At 51.3% G+C, this 20,979-nt stretch overlaps 1 protein-coding gene across 1 annotated transcript in view; it reads right to left on the bottom strand.

Moving 5' to 3' along the window:
* TTBK1 (tau tubulin kinase 1) overlaps positions 1-12,431 on the bottom strand; it is a 34,159-nt gene extending 21,728 nt beyond the window's left edge. The window contains exons 1-11 of the mRNA XM_063097992.1: positions 12,324-12,431; positions 7,240-7,387; positions 6,867-6,940; positions 6,546-6,686; positions 5,508-5,612; positions 5,186-5,251; positions 4,734-4,826; positions 4,526-4,651; positions 3,385-3,539; positions 2,165-2,396; positions 1,762-1,937 (exon numbers count right to left, since the gene is read on the bottom strand). Coding sequence (XP_062954062.1) covers positions 1,762-1,937; positions 2,165-2,396; positions 3,385-3,539; positions 4,526-4,651; positions 4,734-4,826; positions 5,186-5,251; positions 5,508-5,612; positions 6,546-6,686; positions 6,867-6,940; positions 7,240-7,387; positions 12,324-12,431 — 1,424 coding nt within the window. The remainder of the gene's footprint in view (positions 1-1,761; positions 1,938-2,164; positions 2,397-3,384; positions 3,540-4,525; positions 4,652-4,733; positions 4,827-5,185; positions 5,252-5,507; positions 5,613-6,545; positions 6,687-6,866; positions 6,941-7,239; positions 7,388-12,323) is intronic.
* Between the last annotated feature and the right edge of the window lie 8,548 nt (positions 12,432-20,979).

The raw sequence follows: 20,979 nt of genomic DNA, 5'->3' as shown, positions 1-20,979 counted from the left end.
CACATTCAGGCGGCAGGCAGGGGGCTAACTTAAATTCTCTCCCAGCATCAAGCCTGTCTTCCTCCATAATGTGTCCCTCCACAGGCCCTGTGTCTCCAAACAAGCTGTCCCTCAACTCAGCCTGTCAGCTCCAGAGGGAGAGGATGCAGATCAGAACCACCTGTGGGGCTTTCTCAAAATACTCCTGCCCCAGCCTACATGGACCTGCCGACTCTGACTCTACACATTTGTTAATAAGGCTTAAAATAAAACACCCCTGTGCGAGGGCACCGGGGGTCTTGTATTATACTCCCATGTAAATGGCTAATATCACTTCCTTTCCTGAGAGCACAGTTTGTTTTGACGGAGATAAAGGAGGGGAAGGGGGTGCAAAGGAAGGAGTGGGGGTGGGGGGAACTGGTTTGTGTGTATGTGTGTGTCTCACAGGGGAGAGAGAGGTAGGAAACCCAAACCCCATCTGCTTCATACTGTCTCCCGCACCCAGCTGCCCCCGAGCCCCTCCAAACCTTCTGCTGTATGAGATCCCAAACCTTATATTCCAGAAAGTCTCTCCTTGGCCCTTTCCTTTCCTCACCTTTCCTGAAACTAGGGGTCACCATGAGCCAAACTAATTTGATTATTGTTCCCTAAAAGCAGGCAGCTCTTCTAGACTGTCTTGTTCAGGGCATCTCCCACCTCTCTTCTCCACTCGTATCCCTTCCAAACTGCCCTTCCTCATTTCTCCATTCCAGAACTTCCATGCTGAGGGACTCCAGGCTACTATGGATGAAAATGGGGTCTTCAGTCCCAGGTAGGCCAACCTGTGTGAGTGTGTGAGTGACGGCTGTCACATCCCAGTCTTAGACATCTCCACACCCCAAAGTAGCAGTTTGCCCCATCCCAAAGGTGGAGTACAGTTTGGGGCAGAATCTAGCACAGAGGCCATGGCTGAGGTAGGTTACTTGGAGACACACTGAGTGGGTACCAGAGAGGATCCTCCTGCCTCCACCCAGGGCTGGGTCTTAGGGAGAGACCCCATCCCTGGTACAGAGAAGGTCCCAGGCCTACTGTGGAGTAAAGCCTCACTCAGAGGCCGAGGGAAGGTGGTAATATCTTTCAGGGACCTCTCCCACCTGACACTCTCTCACCCACCAGCAGCTCCAGTGGGGATCTGGTCTTGGCCCCTGCTGGCCACCCACCACCCATGGTCACCCAACCATCCTCCCATCCTCCCCCCTCCTAAAGGCTCTCCTAGGTTCCAAACTCTCCAACACTCCCTCTCACCAGCCAGGTTCCTGATGGTCCTCTTCCCTCTCTGACTTCAGGTCCCTCAGCCCTGACCCCCAAAACATAGCCTGTCCTCTCCTCCAGTAATTCCCCAACCCCTTCTTCCAGCCCCATCCCCCAAAGCTGAAGGGAATCAGGGTCCTACCTTGGCTGCTCTTGAGGCACCTGTAATTAGTCTCTGGGAAAAGAGGTTCTGGAAGCATGCCCACCCACAACTCACCCCTCACCCCCTCCTGGGCCTAGGGTCCCAGAGACCCAGTCTGTCGCTCCTATGGCCTGTCCTCCTCCCCCACACCCTTTCCTGGAATGAACTGGGACCTCTCTGGATCTCCCATCCCTCTCCCCCAGGCCCTGACTCCAGGCCCAAGTATAACCCTCTCAACACTTTCCAGGTTCCCCCAACCTCTGCTTCACATTTGACCTTTCCTTCAGACCAGCCATGTGAAGGCAGAGGGGACCTCAGGGCCCTTAATCATCCCCTAGCCCCAGACCCACCTCCTCTCATGCAGCTCCACCCGCCCATCCGCTGTGGAGAGCCTCTCTGACTCGGGGCTGTTGACCCTCCGGTATCGCAGAGAACGGACTGGGGTTGTTGGGGAGTCTGGGGGGGCACGCACTGGGGAGCTGGGGACCCCCACACCTCGGCTCTGCTCCTCGTCCACACAGGGAGTCTGCAGGAGAGGGGAGTGCCATGAGCTGGGGCTGGCACGGCGGCTGTGGGTCAGGCAGTTTCCTCAGGGTGAAGGAGAGAGAGGGACGATGATGACCCTGAGACAGGGCAAGGACACGGAGGCAAGGCAGGCAGATGGATGGCTGGGGAGAGGGCATCAAGAGGACAGGGCGAGACTCGAGGGTGAAGGGAAAGGCCACCCACACCCTTCTCCCTGGCTGCAGTTACTTTGCCGATGTTGATCCGGAGTTTGTTCCGGTTGACATCTGTCTCCTCCCAGACTTCAGCTTCAGGAACCCCTGGGTGAGGGGCAGGGTGAGGGCTGGGGCCCAGCCCCTCAGGGGGCCTCCCGGGCAGGATTGGGGGTGCATTCTCCTGGTCACTCAGGTGCTCGCCCTGTAGCACGTCCTCGGTGTTCTCCCGGAGCAGGTCCCCGGGCACTGGTGTTACGTTGACCACCCTGGAGAGGCCAGGAGGAGGCCATGGGCAAGGCTGGCAGCGGAGTGCTCTCCTCCCAAGGCCCCTCCTAGCAGCACCCTAGAGACCATGCATGGGAGTGGGCCCAGAGGAGATCCCAGCAGGGGTGGGAGTGTCCCTGGGCCATCACCACCCCTGGCCCACAGAGCCTCTGAGACCAGACCACCCTCAAATTGGCAGGGGCTACAAGGAGATGTGGCCACTGGGGACTGGCACATCACCCATCTAGCTCTATCTTGGGAGATCCTGCTGTTTTTTGAGGCCCTGCCAAATTTCCAGTGGCATTCACTGCCTGACTTCCTTTAGACCCAGGAATGGCTAAAAAGAAGAATCACTTTGGAGATCCTTGAGTAGTGTCTTTACAGAACTGGGCACCGTAATGTGCTGGCAAGTAGTGCTGAGTCTCCCTTCTCAATGTGTCTCCTGGGGCCTCTGCCCACCTCTCTGTGACTTGCTCCTGGAGCTGGGTGGGGAGCCCCTTCTCATTCCAGCCCCTCCCTGGGCCACCTCTGTCTTTGTTCCTGTCTCATAATTCTAAAATTGCTGATCCCTTGATTACAAATATCATAGACTTAGCTGAGAGCATTTTTAGGGCAGGAGCTGTAACTTTTTCCTCTGAGCCCCTATGGTATCTAGGTGTACAGCCTCAAGACATGTTCATTAGATTAATGTATATGAGTGATGAGAAAGGGACAAACTGTGGGGCTCAGGTACTTTCACTTAGGCTTTCCTGCTCCCCAGGGGACCCACTAAGTTCAAAAAGTCCAAATGAGGAGGATGCCCACTCTGTGCCCAGATTGAGGGTGGAGATTTGGCAAAATTTCCCAAAGTTCCAGAATTCCACTGTTGAGCAGCAAGAATAAGAGAGACATCCAAGTGTGTCTGGGTAGGAAGAGGAAGAGCAGGCTGGCTTTTAGGGTAGCAGCAGGGGTCAGCTGCCCCATTCCACCATCGCCCCCACCAAGACTCACCCAAACATGGCGGCCGTCTGCCGGGTGTTCTGCTGGGGCGGGGTGGAGGTGCTTGTGGACAGGAGGGCATCTGTGCCTGCCTTCTCCCAGTCAAAGGCCTCATTCTCGGCGATGCCCCGTTCCTTCATGCTGTTCTCAAACACCGACATGATCAACTGCAGGGGGTGGAGGTGGCAGGAGGACAGAGAGGTGACCCCAGGGCTAGCTAGGAGGAAGGGGCAGTTGCTGGGATTGCAGGGGGAAGAGAGGGGCCTTCCAGGACAGGGATGGGCCTAGAGGGGGCACTGGAAGAAGAAGGGCATGTTGGTTTTAAACAAAAACATGTACATGATATACAAATCAGCACATAAATCAGCATCTTGGATTAAGCCCCACTGGGTGGACACAGTCCCCTGATTACCATTCCCAGTCTCCTCTGACATTTCCCTGAACCACTGGGAGTTTCCCAAGCCCACCACATGGGTCATGACTCTGCACAGGCTGCTGCCTCTGCTGGGGTGCCACTCCCACTCACTCTCCCCACTCTGAGGCCTGAGTCTCATCCCCTGCCCCTGAGCTTCCCTTCCACTCACTCATCACTGGGCACAGTGCATTGGTTTAAACTGTTCACAGGCCTATCTGCCAACACTAGCATCCAGCATAGCACCCAGCTGGGGCCCAGCGTGGGGGACATTCCCAGCAGCCAGCACAGGACCCAGCATAGGGGATGTTCCCAGCTGTGTGGTCGGGGGGACCCCATGAGACTGAGCCAAGATGGAGGGCGCTTCTGCCAGCAACTGGGGCTCTGTGTTCAGGAGATGGCAGACAGCTATAGACCCTCTGAGGCCCCCCAGACCATTACACTTCTGACTTGGCTCTTTCTAGAATCCTGGGCAGGTTCTCCCTGCTGACAGGGCCACTTAATTGGGTGCCTACTGTGTGCCTGACACTATCTGTGCTCCTCACAGTTAATGCATGAAAAGCCCTGAGAGCAGGGTAAGCTCTTGATAAATCTTAGCTGAGACTACTGTTTACAAGATTACAAAACAGTCTGGTGCAGTTAGAAGGCCAGATGGAGATGCTCAGGGGCAAGCTGGCAGGGGTGCTGGGCCTGGGCAGGAGTGGTGTCTAGGGGTGCAGGAGCGGTGTGGCAGGCTCCCACCTGGTAATCGGGCTTGGTGAAGTAGTCGAGGCTGGCGATGTGGTCCAGGAAGAGGTGGAACTCTGAGGGCATATGCTTCAGCAGCATGCGGTGCTCATATTTCTCCTTGATCATCCCTACCTGCTCCTGGAGGCAAGAGGGCACGGGAGATGGAGCCCCAGCTGCCCCCACCCCCCTGCCTCCTCAGACCCAGCTGTGTGGGGCTCACCTTGTCCTTAATCTTCCTCCAGGGCAGCTGGCCCACTGCAAACTCCACCAGCATGTAGAAGAGGGACCACAGGTCATCATGGCGGCCCATCTCCTGAGGGGAGGGAATGGAGTCACCCACCTCTCTCAGGTCCTTCCCTGACCCTCCAACACACGCAGAATCCCACAGCCAAAACTTCTGCCTATGCTTTCTCCCTCCACAGTGATTTGCAGTGGGAACAGAAAGGGTGGGATCCAAGAAAAAAAGGAAAAAGTTGAAGTCAAGGAGAGCCAACATTGGAGACTTCATCCAACCCAGTGTCTCTGGGGGGACAGATCCCAGACCCTGCCTCATTTCCCACCCCCTGCCTTTGATATCAACTTACCACTCTACCCCCTTCTCCAGCTGTGTACTCTACCCCTGACCTTGCCCATTCTTCCCCCACATCCCTCAACCCAGGCTTTGCCACTTACCCGGTTCTTGTGGGCATTGACTGAGGCATAGCGAACAGTCCCTCGAAACCCGGCCACATTCCGAGGCTACAGAGGAGAGACCACCACCAGGAACCTCACCCACTACCCCCTGACCTCAGCCACATTGCAAACCTGCTCCCAAGCCTAGCTCTGCCTGCCTTAACCCTGACCACCTCCCCCACCCCCAACCCTCATAGAGACCTGATTGGGAATAGGCCTGACACACACCCCTGGGACCTGTTCTCTCACCTCCCAGTCCTAAACCTGCCTCCAGATCCTGCCCACTGCCCACGTGTGGGTGTCCCATGTGTGGTGTACTCACGGGCCGAACGTCCCCAGTGGTGTTGGTGTACTGCCGGGCCAGCCCGAAGTCCAGCATGTAGCACTTTCTGTAGGTGGAGGGGAGCCTGCCCATGGCAAAGTTTGACTGGGGAAGACAACAGCTGTGAGCCCAGGGAATCCAACCACACCTGGCCCACCTCAAGGGGTACCAAGAAACAGTGCTACAGCTGGATGAGGCCACTCAGCCCATGTACACTCCCATATGAGGAAAACGTCAGCACTCCCATGTGTGCAGCTGGCCACAGTATCTCATCTGAGGGACAGGTGTGATTATTCTCATTTTTGAGATGAGGAAACTGAAGGTCAAAGAGGCTAGGGAGCTTCTCTGAGATCACCTGGGAAGTGATGACCCTGGGTTTGAACCCAGGTCTGTCCAGCTCTGGATCCTGGGGACTACCCAGCAGGGCAGTGTGGTTTGGTGTAACTGTCCTGCTCTAAGGCAGCAGGCCTGCATTGCTATTGCTGCGTATCCTTGGGCCATTCAACTAACCTTTTTGGGCCTCAGTTTTCATCTCTTTACTTATTTATTTATTTTTTGTGGCAGGACAATATAGGGATCTGAACTCATGACCTTGGTGTTGTAAGGCTGCACTCTAACCAACTGAGCTAACCAGCCAGCCCAGTTTTCATTCCTTTAAATGTGAGGCTTTTTCTAGCATCAAGATCCAAGATGCCACAAAATCAGCTACTTGGAATTCCTTACCAAGCCCCAGCCCCTCAGTCCCTTTGCCTCAATCCTTCCCTCCTCCCCCAACACCTTCTCCTTTCTAGGTTCAAGGGCTATTCAGGTTAGGAGAGAGGGACAGGGAGAAGGAAAGAGCAGAGGACAGGGCATGGACAGGCAGGAGCAATGCTCCAAGAAGCAGGGAGAGGAGGAGAGGGGCTTGGGATGGAGAGCAGGAGGGGTTCAGGTGGAAGAGGCTGTCCCGTGCCAACCACTGTTGTGGAGAAGGGCAGGGTGTGTGCTTTGGAGGAGGGGATGCAGGGGCAGAAGTCGGGGGTGGAGGGCAGTGCTCACTGGCTTGATGTCACGGTGCAGGAAGCCCACAGAGTGGATGGCCTCGATGGATTCCAGGATCTGCTTGCCCAGCCGCAAGGTGGTGCTCAGTGTGAAGGTGCCTCGTGGCTGGCTGCGACGCAGGTCGGCCAGGTTCCGTCCCTGCAGTGGGGGCAGCCGCGCCTCAGCTGCCATCCCCACCACCACTGTGATGTTCTGCCAAGCCTCGCCCACAAAGGGTTGTGCCCACTCCTCACTCATCCTGGGGCCACAGTGCCCCTCCCCGAGTCGCAGCCCGGGCACATGGGGGAAAGGGGAGGGAGGACAGGTCTCAGGGCTCACCTGGAGCTGCATCACTACGTAGTTAAACTTCTCATTCCTGCCACAGCCAATGAACCTGCACACGTGGTCCTTCCCTGGGGGCACAGACAAAGGTCTCTCAACTCTTTCTCTTTCTTCCTCACTTCCAACCCTAAGAGGGGCTCCTGGTGTACTCTTGATTGCTGGTCCCCCCAGACCGAGCTCCATGCATGCCTCTCCCATCACCTGCCCCCATCCTTAGCCCCACCACCTCTCTGAGACTCCGGCTCCATCACCCCCCTTATGCCATACACCCATCTCACCCTGCCGTTGCCAACCCAGCCTCTTGCCCCTCACACTCTCAGCCCCTGGCTCCATCACCTCTTCCCTCCCATCCCCTGCCCTAGGCCCACACCTTGCAACTTTTTGAGCACGGCCACCTCCATCTTGAGGACCTGCTTGGGCTGCTGGGCTGACTCCACCTTGAGGGCCACGTTCTCCCTGGTCAGCAGGTCCATGGCCTCATAGATCTCACCAAAGCCCCCACCCCCGATCTTTTTCAGCTGTGGAGATGAGGGGAGAGGGGGTACTCAGGAATGAGGCTAAACAGCTCCTTGTCCCACCCACTGCTGAGCTGCATCCTTCATTGATGGGGGCAGTATCCCTTCCTTGCCCCACTGCATCAGTGACCCCACCTCCTCTCCTAGTGCACCAAGGTAGACAGCTCAACCCATGGGTGTACAACCATCCATACACACACACACACACACACACACACACACACACACAGGGCCAGATGTCAGGGAGGGAGGAAAGAGTATGTCTCCATGTACACATGTATACATGTACACATGGAGACAAGCCTATGTAGTAGGATTCTGAAGAGATAATGGACCATCCTGGACTTTTTTCTTCTCTGAAAGGACAACAAATATCATGCTCTCCCCACCCCCTGCCTAGACTGAGCAACCCCCATGCAGAAGGAAAACCAATTCCAGGACCTCCCAACCTCAGGGTGGATGGATCCCTCAGGCAAGCAGGCGCTTCCTGGGGTTAGCAGTCTCCTGAAAGATGTCACCAGAGGGAGAATATCTGGGGGAGGGGACTCGACAAAGGGTGTTCACAGATCATCCCCACTGCTGAAACTCACATCACTCCCAAAACCAGGGTGAGCTTCCTCTCCAGGGCAGGGGGCACTGTGGGAGCATGGCGGGAATGGAGCTCTGGAGGACAAAGGAGCCATGCTCTGACCTTCTCGCCCCTCCTCCTTCAGCCTCCCAGAGCAGGCAGTGAGAAAGGCAGAGAGGAGAGCTGTGATGGAGGAGGAACTGGCAGGGGAGATGAACTACAGGCAGGGATCAAAACCATTTCAACTCAGAGGTGCAGAGGGCTGGGAGGGTGAGGGTGCTGGTGCAAGTGATGCGGGAGCAGGGAAAAGTTGCTGAGTTCTAAATTAGGACTCATTTGGCTTAAGAAAGAGGCAGTGTGGGGCTCGCCGGTTAACTCGCTCGGTAGAGCATGGTGCTAATAACACCAAGCTCAAGGGTTCAGATCCCCATAACCGGACAGCTGCCAAAAAACAAAAAAAAGAAAAGAAAAAGAAAAAGAAAGAAAAGAAACAGGTACAGTTGATTCTCACCTACTCAGGGAGCCTGCCCTCATAGGTGGCCGCCCTTTTCTGAGCAGCTTCCTGAGTCCTCATTATGTCCTGTTGGCATGTAGCTCACCAACCTGCAAACTCCTGACTCTAAGCCTCCTGCATTTCTGAGCCCTTCCCTTAGCGTTTATTCAGCACTCAAATGCCCAGCAATTGTTTAATGGCTGCTGAAACCTGGGAGTGGAGGGAGGAAGAGGACAGGACAGAGCTGGAGGACTGGGAGTTCCCAGCAGGTTACTATTGAAACCACTCCAGAAAGAGAGAAGGAGGAAGAGAAGACTTAGAAGAGAAGTGGAAGGCTGGGTGGGAATTTGAAGGTTCTTGTGATGAGGAAGGAGACAGGAAAAGGGAAGGAGGAAGAACAGTGAGACACCAGAGTCCCTTTCCACTTGAGAAAAAAGTTAAAGTCAGGCTCTGGAAGGATTTCAAAACTAGGAGACGGACTCACACTCAAGGGAAACAAACAGTGGCATGTCTTCCTCTGGGGAACTTTAAACTCAGGGGCGATGCTGCCATCTTCTAGATTCCTTTATGGTTTGCTGTGTGTGAGCACAGAGGAAAGGGCAAGGGGACAGGAACAACAACCACATCTCACAGACATCATCTCAGTCGATCCCCAAGACTCCCAGCAGCACAGGTGAGGAAGGTCATATGATTCCCCATTTTGCACAGAAGGAAAACTGAGGCACAGGACATGCAGTACCTTGCCCCAGGTCACACGACTAGTAAACAGCAAAGCCAGGTTTCACATAAGTAAACCCAGGCAATCTGATGCAGAACCCACACTGATACAGAATCCACAATGTTATAGGAACTGCATACCACATTGGCATTAAAAGCGTGAATGCTGAGATTCAAACCCAGATCTGCCGGGCTCCAAAATCCTTGCTGGGGAAAAGGAAGGAAGGCCCGGGACAGCCAAGACATTTATAACACCTAGCCCATTTTCCCGGGGAGCCCAAGGATATTTCTCCAAGGACTTCATTACCAAACAGAGCCTATTTCTCCTTCCTTAGTCCCCTCCTTATCCACCCACCCCGTACCCATTACAGACCCTGCCCCCCCAGGGTGGGGAGCTGTGCATCTGCACCCACCCACTCAACTAATACCCCTCCTCCCTTTGCCCTACAGCCAGGGCTGACTTATCTATTAGTCACAGTGACTAGGTCTCTGATATTTTCAGGGGTCAATGAAAATGTTTTAGTTTCTTTTAAAATCAGAAAGGAAAAAATGGACTTTTAGGTCAAAGAGAAATTTAATATATAGTATTAATATATTCCTTTTAATTATTTTATTTTATTTATTTATTTATTTATTTTCTTTTTTGTGACCGGTAAGGGGATCTCAACCCTTGGCTTGGTGTCTTCCGCACCGCGCTCAGCCAGTGAGCACACCAGCCATCCCTATATAGGATCCGAACCCGCAGCAGCAGCTGCGCTTCTGCGCTCCCAGCGCCACACTCTCCCGAGTGAGCCACGGGGTTGGCTCAACATATTCCTTTTTATACCAATGCAGTCATAAAATACAATTTTTGGTACTTTATTACAGAGGAAGGGCCCATGAAGGCAAAAATACCTAGGGCCTACGAGAGTCATAATGCAGCCCTGCTCGCAGCCCAGCAACAGCAATATTCTCTATCTCCCTTTGACAGACCCTATTCCTTCCTTCCTCCTAAATTTTTTCATGATCCCAACCCCTGCTTAAGGACCTCCCTAAACTAGAGGAGAAATATGACACAATAGGACCAACATTCAGGTGGACAGAAGGAGACCTGGCTTCTTGGCTCAGCTCTGGGTGACCTGCAGTGAGTTTCTTAAACTCTCTGAGCCTCCACTTTTCCTCCTCTGTAAAATGAAGAGAAATGGACTAGAATTGGTCACAAAGAATTTTTCAGCTCTATGGTCCTAATTCTTGGATGGGCTGATTTTGGGTGACTGCATTGGCCCAGCAGTCAGACAGATCTGGACCCACCTACCAGTCATGGAAACCTGGCAAATTAACTGATCTCTGTGCCTTAGTTGCCACACCTGTGAAATGGGAATAATGACAGAATCCACTCCATAGGTGGTTGAGATAAAGCATGTAAGGCATTTTGTACAGTGCCTGGCAATAGTAAATGCTCAAAACAAAGGCTAAGTTGCTACCATTATTATTATTATTATTTGTTATTCTTATTCTGAGAAGAACCCCTTTAGAAGAATAGAATATTATTTTTAAATACCTTACCTAGTGCCCCTGAGCCCTTTTCTCCTGGCTACAGCCCATCTCTGGGCAGTTTGTTCCAGGTTCCTGAGCTCTGCCTCCCGTCTCAGTCCCATCCTTCACTGGGAATAGACTGAAGGGAGGTATCTGGCACCCCACCCTCCCTAGTTCTCCAGGGGTGGGGGTAAGAGAGACTGCAGGCCTGGCAAAGACGGCATGCTCGCCCTCCCCCCAACTCCCCCCTGCCATTTCTCTCCCCACTCAACTCCCACTCCCTCCCTCAGAAAGCACAAGAAAGTTCAAGTCTAAACTCAGTGAGTGTGTGAACATTGTCTTTTTCGCACCTCTTCAATGTAAATATCACTCTGCCTCCAATCTGCCAGAAACTAAGCTCTTGTGCCAGGGGTCCTGGGGGGCCTTGGAGGAACACTTCTTACTTTGCCCGACCTTCATTCCTTTTATTACTGCCCTGGCTTCTCCCCCAGATTCTGTCCCGTTACTCTCCCTTTCAGGAAGAGGCCCTCTGGGACATAAGCAGCCCCCTCCCTCATCTCTCAGACCCCTAGGAGTCTCCTCCTCTCCATCCCCCTCCACACCACACCTCCCCAACCTACAGATGTCCCAGAGATATCTCTGAAAACGCTACCACCTTTGCCTCCCTCCCTGGACCTTTAGGCGGTGGCTGTTGCCGTAGAGACCCGCCTGCACCCATGCCCCACCCTCCTCTCCAACCCCGCACCTGTGGTGAGCTGAGCCTCCCCCAACCAAAGCACGCCGGCGGCCACGCAGGGACTCAGTATAAAGTTGACCTCTGTCATTCTGTCTTTCTCCTGGCTCCCCACTCTGGTGCAGACCCACAAGCTCATACTCTGGTTCTTCCCACGCTACTGCCCCATAATCCGCCCCACATCATCCTGCCCCCATAATGACAAGAAGACACCAGAGCGCTGTAAGCGACGCAAAGAAAGAAGGGTGGGATGGGGGCTGATTTACAGTAGGTCCCGCCCCCAGACACTGCCATTCTCCCAACCCTCTCGTGCCCCCTCCCGTCCAGGCCCACAGCCCCTCGGAGGCTCGGACTACAACTCCCAGCAGGCCGAACAGCCTGCAGTCCCGAGCCGGAGGCGCAAGGCACGCTGGGAGATGGAGTCTCGGCGTGTTGCACCTGCCGCAGGAACCGGTGAGGGGAGGAGGGTGGATAGAGAAGATGGAGTGCGTATGCGCTGGGAGCAGCATGCGGAGCCTCTTTCCCCAAACCCAAGCCTTTCCGTCTTCTGCGGTAGCGAGGGACACATGCTCATTCACTGTCCTTCTCTGAGGTCTAGCAGAGAAAGAGCCCTTCTCCCACCCCCGCCTCCTCCCCACACATGCAACCAGGAGTTGTTCTAGGCTGGGCAGGACCAACGTGATCTAGCGGAGAAAGGAGTGAGAGAGGACAGGGTTGGAGAGAAGGCACTGGGAGAAAGCGATTGTCCACATGTGTAGGCAAAAATAATGACCTGCAAGCAGTATGCAAATGAGTTCAGGGGCACCTCCCTCTTAGGGCAGGAGCGCTGAAGGGCACCTGTTTTAGCAGATCTCCAGGTCCTCTCCTCCCTCCCCCCAACCCCTCTCTCTGCTCCTCCCGGTCTGTCACTCACCACTTTCCAACGATCCTTGACCACGTAGTTGGCCGGCAGGATGTCGGCCTGCTCCCCTCCCCCACTCATGTTGGTTTCGTCCTTAAGGGCAGCCGCTAGGCACTGCATCCGCCAGCCGCCCGAGGGAGGGGTGTCCGCAGGGCCTGCCCTGGGGGGGCCATCTACCTGGGGGAATGGGGAGGGGCTGTGAGTGGGGATGGGCTGCAGACCCAGGACCCCCTTGCAGAGATGGAAGAGGGGAGCCCCACTTTACTGGCAGGCATCCTTCCTGGGCCCACTGGGCAGATGCTCCAGGGGTTCCTGGGGGAAGCGTTGTGTAAACACCAGGGTAGAGGTCAGTGGAAGGGAGATACAAACTACAAACTGGAAATGTGAAAATCGGCAACAGGACACACATGTTGATGAATAAAAGAGAGGAAAATGATTGTGAACAGACTGTGGGGAAAGCGTTTATCCAAGAGACATGCTAACTAATGTAGGGAAGACTTGCTATCCAAGGGGACATACTAGCCTGGGACCCATGCTTGTGTAGTGAGTAGACCTGGGCCAAGAAGGACCATTCTGAGTGACTAGATTTGTGGTCCCATCGCCTTCCCTGTGCTACAAAATGCCCATAGAGCTGTGCATCGGAGGCTTTGTGAGAAGGGAAGACCTGCTGACCAAGGGTAAACCCTGGGAGACCCATGCCAGAGTGACCTGCTAATCAATCATCAGAGATGTGATCATCAAAAAAAAAAAAAAAAAAAAAAAATGAGGAGATACACCATAGCCCCTTGAGGACAGTGTGCAGCCGAGGAAGGTGCAGCTGCTGAGAGGTACACACAGTCCTCAGCAAGGAGCAGAGACCAGTGACACAGGCACAAGGTTGGGAAACGAGGGTGTGAGTGGTGGGCTCAACAGAGGCAAAGGACTCAAGACATGGATTTCACAGGGGCCAGTCCGGAGGGCCGGAGGCAGGCTGAACTGGGGGAGCAGGGAAGTGGGAGCAGCCTAGCAGAAGGCAGGAGGAGTGACAGGAAGCAGCAGGTCTGGGTGAGTATGGGGTGAGAGTGCCCCTGACCACACCTTTCTGTGTCTGCTCAGGAATTGACAAGAAGGAACACAGTTCTTGTCTCATTAGGAGGGGTGGAAGGTGGCTATCAGGGAGAGTTTCCCAACAGTGAGGGCAGGGAAAGCCAGGCACGAGTGATTCAGGGAAATGTTAAGTGTGTGGATATCTGTATGTCTGTGTGTGTATCTGTGGATGTAGCTGGCTGTGTGAGTGTGTATGTATCTCAGTGTGTCTTTCTGTGTCTGTGTGTCTGTATGTGCTTGTGTCAGTCTGTCTGTATGTCTTTGTGTCTATATCTGTAAGTCTGTGTGTGTTTGTGTTTTTGTGTCTGTCTCTATGTGATGTGCATGTGTGTAGGCAAGGGGCCAGAAGAGATGACTTCCAGAGATCTCTGCCAACCCAGGACAGGATTGGGAACCAGGATATTTTCCTCTCTTCTTCCCTCTGCACTTTTTACATGCACATTGCTGTGCCCTCACAATGACCCAGGAGAGTCACAGATAGAAGAGAAAGAAGGAAGACTGGGAATGGGGGAGAAGTGGGAGAGAAGGAAAGTGGCAAAGATATCTATATGGGGTGGGGACTACATAAACCTGTCTTTCCTTGGGATGGGATAATTTCCCAGGGCTCCTGTGTCTAGACATTCTGATACCAGGGGCAGCGTGTGATGTGAAGGCATGGAAACAACCTTCAACAGGTCACAGTGTGCCACAGGGGAAATGTGGAGATGGGATCTTCATGGGGAGGGACGCCGTCACTCTTTTTCTTCAAATGACCAAGCTGCAATCCATACAACTTCAGAGTATCAGGACTCTGCCCTCCTTCTGCCAAAGTGGTGTATGGGGCATCAGGAATTGGAGGGCAGTGAGGGCAATGGTAGGATGAAGGGAGAGGTAGGGATGGGGGTTCTGGAATAAAGGTGGAGGAGACAGGTTGAGGACAAGACTGAAGAAGTAATTAAACTGGTGGGGAGGGAGCCTTAAGAAGTTGCACTGGGTGACCTCTGGTGGGCCTTCCAGTCCTGTGACAGTGGATTCTGTACGCTGATGAGGAAAATTTTTGTCCTGCTCCCATTTTGTAGATGAGCAAACGTAAAAGGAACAGGAAGTGGGGAAAGGGAAAGTGGAGGCAGGAGGATAAATGAGGGTTACCGGCCTCTCCCTGTCCAACATTCTTCCCACTGTCCGCCTTGGAGGACTCAGCTCAGACTGGGTTGGACAACACAAACATGACAAACTTGGCTGCCCCATTACTGCTGCCTCAGGCCCCTTCGCGTGTGTGTGTGTGTGTGTGTGTGTGTGTGTGTGTGTGTGTGTGTGTGTGTGTGTGTGTGTGTGTCTGTGGAGGCACAGGTGTATAGTGAGAGAGAGGGCTTGTGGAGGAGGTTTTTGTGAATATCCGTCAGAGTGCACATGTATAAGAGCGCGGGGCCAATGACGTGTGTGCGCACACCCGTGCCAGTGTGACAGAAACAGAGAGACACAGAGAGAGAGGTGTGTATCTAAGTGGTTGGGAGGTGAATATAAGTGTTGATGTGTAACTGTGCAAGGTGTGAGCCAGGTGTGTGTGGGAATCTGGGAGCCCAGGTAAGGAGAGGTGGAGGAGACCAGTGAGGGATAATAGGAACAGGTGAGGAGAGGTGTGGAAGGAGGCAGCGGGGGGTTGGAAGGCTTGAGGGGCGACAGGATCAAAAGAGGGGGGTGGGAAGATAGAGACAGGTGAGAGCTGGTGACAACTGAGGAAGTGACTTGACCACAAGAGGGGTTTCTGGGCACAGTCAAGGGGTTGAAGAAGTAGGTAAGGAGGTTAGTGGGAGGCATGGAGGGACGGAGGCCGAGGGGGAGAGGTTAGGGAGACGGCTGCATGACTTGACAGGGTAACAGGAGAGTCAGGGGTGAAGCCACAGGGACAGGGGACGGAGGTGAGTGGTGAGGAGCGAAATCCCTGGAGGCCCGGCGGGGGAGGGTGGGAACGTGTGCCGGGCAGGGAGCGGCTCCAGGCCTCGGGCTGCGGCCCAGGCCGTGCAGGCCAGCGTCCCATCCCGGGCGGGCGGCGACGGCAGCGGGGAGGGGAGCCCGGCGGGAGGTGAGCCGGGCGGGAGGCCCGATGAGCCCCCAGAAGGAGCCCCTCCCGACCCCGGCCCGGCCGCCCGCCCCGCCTCACCTGCTCTGCGCCCGCTGCGGCTGCGGCTGCGGCTGCGGCGGCGGCGGCGGCTCGCGGCGGCGCATCCCCCGGCGTCGGGGCGGGGCGGGGGTTGGGGCGGCTCAGTGCGGCGCTGGGCGGCCCGCTCCCTCCGGCGGCGGCGGCGGCGGCGGCCTCCCGACCGGGACCATCCCGGCCGGGCCCCGATCCTCCACGGACGGCGGCGGCGGCGGCGGCGGCGGCGGCAGAGCGGGGAGCTGCCCACAATGCACTGCGCCGCCAGCATCAGCACCAGCCCTGACATCACCGCCCCACCGCCCCGGCTCTTACATCACCGCCCTTTCTCTGACGTCACGTTCTACCCTGCCGCATCCACCCTCCCCCAGCACTGGAAGTCTCTCGGATGGGCCCGCTCCGGCTCTCAGGTTCTACTTACTGGTGTCTGCCATGCACTTCACCCAGCAGGGCCCCATCACTCCTTACCTGTCCCCATAAACCTCACCTGTCTCCATCACCCTTTATCTTCCCCACCCCCGGCATGTTCCTGTCACTCCTCACCAGGCACCATCAGCTTCACCTGACTCTCCCACTCAATCCTCCATATGTTCATATTACTTTCCTCTAAACCTATTTCCCCTCACCTGTGCCCATCCTCCAATACGCCCCCACTGCCCACCTCTTCTAGCACCTTCCCACACTTGTACCCAGCAACCTCGCCTGTAACTCTCGCCTCACCACACATATGCCTTATCTTCTGCTTCAAACTGTCCCTCTCTTTCTTTGGCCCTTTCTCCCATCTGTTGACAAACTGTCATTGTTTTTTACTGTTTACCAAATAAGATGTACACTCTTCACTGTGACATTAGAAACTTCCCAACATGGGCCCACAAGGCTATCACTCCCCTTCTGACAGACGGGATTACTCAACATTCCCTGAACACACTCTGCACGCCGTCTCTCTCAGTTCCCTCCTTCCTTCCACTCTTCGTGCCTTCAACAAATGCCTACTGAGCACCTTCAATAACAACAACAACCGTGGCCATTTACTTCTGCCAGACATTGTTCTAACTTTACACATATTAACTCCTTTAATACTCATAACAACCCTATGAGGTAAAAGTACTGTTGTTATCTCCCATCTTATAGACAAGGAAACTAAGATACAGAGAGGTTAAGTAATTGCATTATTACACAGCTAGCAAGTGGCAGAGCTGAGATTCAAACCCCGGCTCCAGAGTCCTCCTAACCACCACACAGGGAGGAAGGATCATTGAGTCTGCAAAGAAATCAAGGGAGGCTTCTCACAGGAGGTGCATTCAACTGGAATTTAAAGGACTAGTATAAGTTTGCCAACAGACAAAGTGGGGCCAGAACAGAAGGCAGGAGAGACCTCCAGGATGAGAAGACAATATGAGATGAGGCTGGGGCTGAGGAAGGGCCTTGTGTGCCATGCTAAGACGATTGGATTTTATCCATTTGGTTTTTGAAAGTGTAGTGGATACTGTGGTGAGCCATCCAGATGCCCCCTCAGAATCTAGGTACTCATTCCCCCAGCTGCCTGAGGTATTAAAGGCTGACTGCTTTCAGCTGACTCTCTCTCTCTGGGAATTACCCTTGTACAATGGAGCTGCCTCACCCAAGATCATGCCCCCTTCCTGGGACATCCCACATTCAATTGAAGATCAATCTGTGAATATAAAAGCCTGGCCCCTTCACTCTAACTCAGGACAGCTCTGAAAGGACATCCCATTTTTTAAATTGATAGGGTCAGCTGAGGCTTCTATAGAAAATATATCAGCAGCTCAACTTCCCCTTCTGCCCAATCCTGCCTTCTGTACTTTTCCACAGATGTTGATGACTAGAGCATTTTCCAATAAACCTACTGCATGATCATCTCTGTGGTACCCTAGGGAACCTGACCTTTGGATAGGAAAATGCTGAAGAATTTTGAGCAGAGATGACACACAGTCTGATCTGAGTTTGGGGTTAAATTTTAGGTAGACAGTTTTGGTTTTGTTATTGTTTTTAGAACTTTAAAAAATGTTGTTCTATTGTCTTCTAGCTTGCATTGTTTCTGATGAGAAATCTGCAGTTCTACTTATCTTTGTTCCTCTGTATGTAATATGTCTTTTACTCCTCTGGCTACTTTTAAGATTTTCTCTTTATCACTGGTTTTAAACTGTTTGTTTATGATATGCCTTTGTAATATAGTTTTATTCATGTTTCTTATGCTTGGGATTTGTCAAGATTTTTGTATCTGTGTATTTATAGTTTTCATAAAGTTTGGAAAATTTGGGGCTATTATTTTCTCAAACATTTTTTCTGCCCTCCTCTTTTCTTCAGGGACTCTGGTTACCCTGTATATTAGGCCTCTTGAAGTTGTCCCTCAGCTCACTGATGCTTTGTTCATTTTTTCTCTAGTTCTTTTTCTCGCTGTGTTTCATTTTGAATTTCTTTCTTTCTTTCTTTCTTTTCTTTTCTTTTCTTTCTTTTTTTTTTTTTTTCTCAAAAGATGACTGGTAAGGGCATCTTAACCCTTGACTTGGTGTTGTCAGCACCACGCTCTCCCAAGTGAGCTAACTGGCCATCCCTATATAAGGATCTGAACTGAACCTGTGGCCTTGGTGTTATCAGCACAACACTCACCCAGGTGAGCCATGGGCTGGCCCTCATTTTAAGTAGTTTCTATTGGTATGTATTCAAGCTCATAAATCTTTTCTTTTACAGTATCTAATCTGTTATTAATCTAATCCAGTGTATTTTTCATTTTAGTATACATTTCTAGAAGTTCAATCCAGGTCTTTTCAAAATCTTCTATATCTCTACTTAACATGTTCTAACTTCTTAAACATGCAAAATAGTTGTAATGACTGTGTTAATGTACTTGTCTGATAATTTTATTATCTGAATGATTTCTGGATGGGTTTCAATTGATTTCTCTTCTTACTATGGGTAATACTTTTCTCTTTTTTCCATACCTAGTAATTTTTTAGTGTATGCCAAATATTGTAAATTTTATATTGTTGAGTTGTATTTCAGTGAGTATTGTTGAGCTTTGTTCTGCATTACAGTTAATTTATTAAAAACCTTTCAAAGTTTACTTCTAAGCTTTATGAGGTAAGACCAGAACAGTTTCTAGTCTAGAGCTAATTTTTCCCCACCACTAAGGAAAAACCCTTCTGCATAATTTACCCAATGTCCCATGAATTATAAGGTTTTCCACATTGGCTGGTGGGAATAAGCACTATTTTCATCCCTGTGTGAGCTCCAAAGATTTTTCACTCTGCTGCTTTTGGGTGGGTCTTTCCCCACCTCAGACATCTTCCTCACACTGTTTTAATGTACTGATCAGTCCTCAGCTGTCTATTCATGGGGAGCCCTCTGAACATTGCCAGAGCTCTCTCTCCTATCCTGTACTCTGTCCTACAAACTAACTGCCTTGGCATCCCTGGACTCCCAACTTTGTTTCTTCAGCTCAAGGAGACAGCCAGGCTCAACCTGGATTCCTTTTCCCTGCAGCCTGGAAACCCTGAAGGCAACAAGCTGGGGAAAACACAATGCTTACTTCATTTGTTTTTAGTCTTCAATGGATTACTGTCCTGTGCTGTCTGATGTGCAATGTTCGAACATCTTTGTTTCATATATTCTGTTCAGTTTTTTACTTATTAAACATGGGAGAGTAAATCTGGTCCCTGCTACTCCTTCTTGGCCAGAATCAGACATTTGATCTAGGTGTTAAATGGCAAGAGTGTGAGGTTAAACTAGAAGGGATCACCCAGATGCTTGATTTCTGCCTTTGAACCACTCAACCCTTTACACATCCCTACATGGCATTAATCTGATTTGTCTGATTCTTGAGCTAAGGCTGGCCCTTCCCAAAGCCAAATGAGGTCTAAAATCTCAGTCTCAGACTCTCTCTCCTTTACTCTTTTTTGTAGCTCCATTAGTTCCCATTGATTATCTTACATCTAATAAATGTTTTTAAAAAGTTCTCCCAACCTGTAGATTAAAAGAGATTTGAACGATGTATAAAAATCAAGTAAGGTTAAACCATAGTGTCCAGGGATGCACATTAGGGTGACAAAACCATAAAGAAACATAAAGAAATTTATTAATATCCTTCTTTTCTGTCCTTACTATAAAAGTGAGGATAGTGTTTATTTTTGGAGGAAGTAAGGGGGCTGAGATTAGGATGAGGCACATGGAAACTTCTAGGTAGATGAAGATCTATTTTTTGACATGGGTGGTGGTTACAAGAGTGTTTGTCTTATAATAACCTGTTGTTTTAGGTGATTTTCTGTAGCTGGGTTTTATTTTGCAATAGAAATATACTTATCGGTATGTCCCTTGAATAAATGAACGAATGAATGATGAAGAGATCTGGGCATTGAGCATCAGCGATTCTAACATCAGAAGAGATACATCTAGACACCGTGTGTCGCATGAAGGAAGTGCATACTACCACCTGTGAAACAGTCTTGCCCGAATTTAATGCGAAGCTGATTAAGCCCCTATATCCAACTCCAAATTATAAGAAATAAGGAAGACAGAGGAACATGTTAAATGATACCACAGGGCTATAGTCAGCAAATTCCAGACTGTAGGAAACTGCAGGATGAAAGAGACAGAGACAGAGAGGATATGCAGGGAGGAACATGTATATTAAAGGAACTTAAAAGACATGTCAACCAATCACAATATGTGGGCTTTATGTGGATCCTGATTTTAAACAAGTAAATCGTAAACAAACAAACATTTATAATATTTATAAGACAATAGGAAATTTGATCACTGATGAAATATTCAATGACATTAAGAAATCTTATTAAATTTTTTAGCTGTGATAATGATATTTTGGTTACATTTAAAAAATAATTCCCGTCTTTTACAGATACATTAAAATATTTACAAATAATGTAATCTGGGATTTGCATCAAAATAGTACAGTGAGAGGGCCAGCCTGTGACTCCCTTGGGAGAGTGTGGCGCTGATAACACCAAGGCCACGGGTTCGGATCCTTATATAGGGATGGCTGGTTAGCTCACTGAGGAGGGCATGGTGCTGACAACACCAAGTCAAGGGTTAAGATCCTCTTACCAGTCATCTTAAAAAAAAAAAAAGTACAGTGAGGAAACTGAGTAAGGGTATAGATAAAACAAGATTGGCCATAGATTGATAATTATTAAATCTTGTTATACTATTTTCTCTACTTTATTTTTGTTTTATTAAAAACAGATTTACTGTTGCAAATAGCAGGATTTTCTTCTTTCTTAAGGCTAAATAACATTCCATTGTATGTATACACTACATTTTCTTTATCCATTCATCTCTCAATGGACTCTTGAGTTGTTTCCATAATTTGGCTATTCTGAATAATGCTGCAAAAAACATGAGAATGCAGGTACATATCTCTTCAAGATCCTGATTTCAGTTCTTTTGGATGTATACCCAGAAGTGGGATTG

This window comes from Cynocephalus volans, chromosome 5, assembly GCF_027409185.1.
Source record: "Cynocephalus volans isolate mCynVol1 chromosome 5, mCynVol1.pri, whole genome shotgun sequence".
Taxonomy (NCBI): Eukaryota; Metazoa; Chordata; class Mammalia; order Dermoptera; family Cynocephalidae; genus Cynocephalus; species Cynocephalus volans.
The sequence above is the reverse complement of the archived record's forward strand: the minus strand, read 5'-3'. Positions and strand labels throughout refer to the sequence as shown.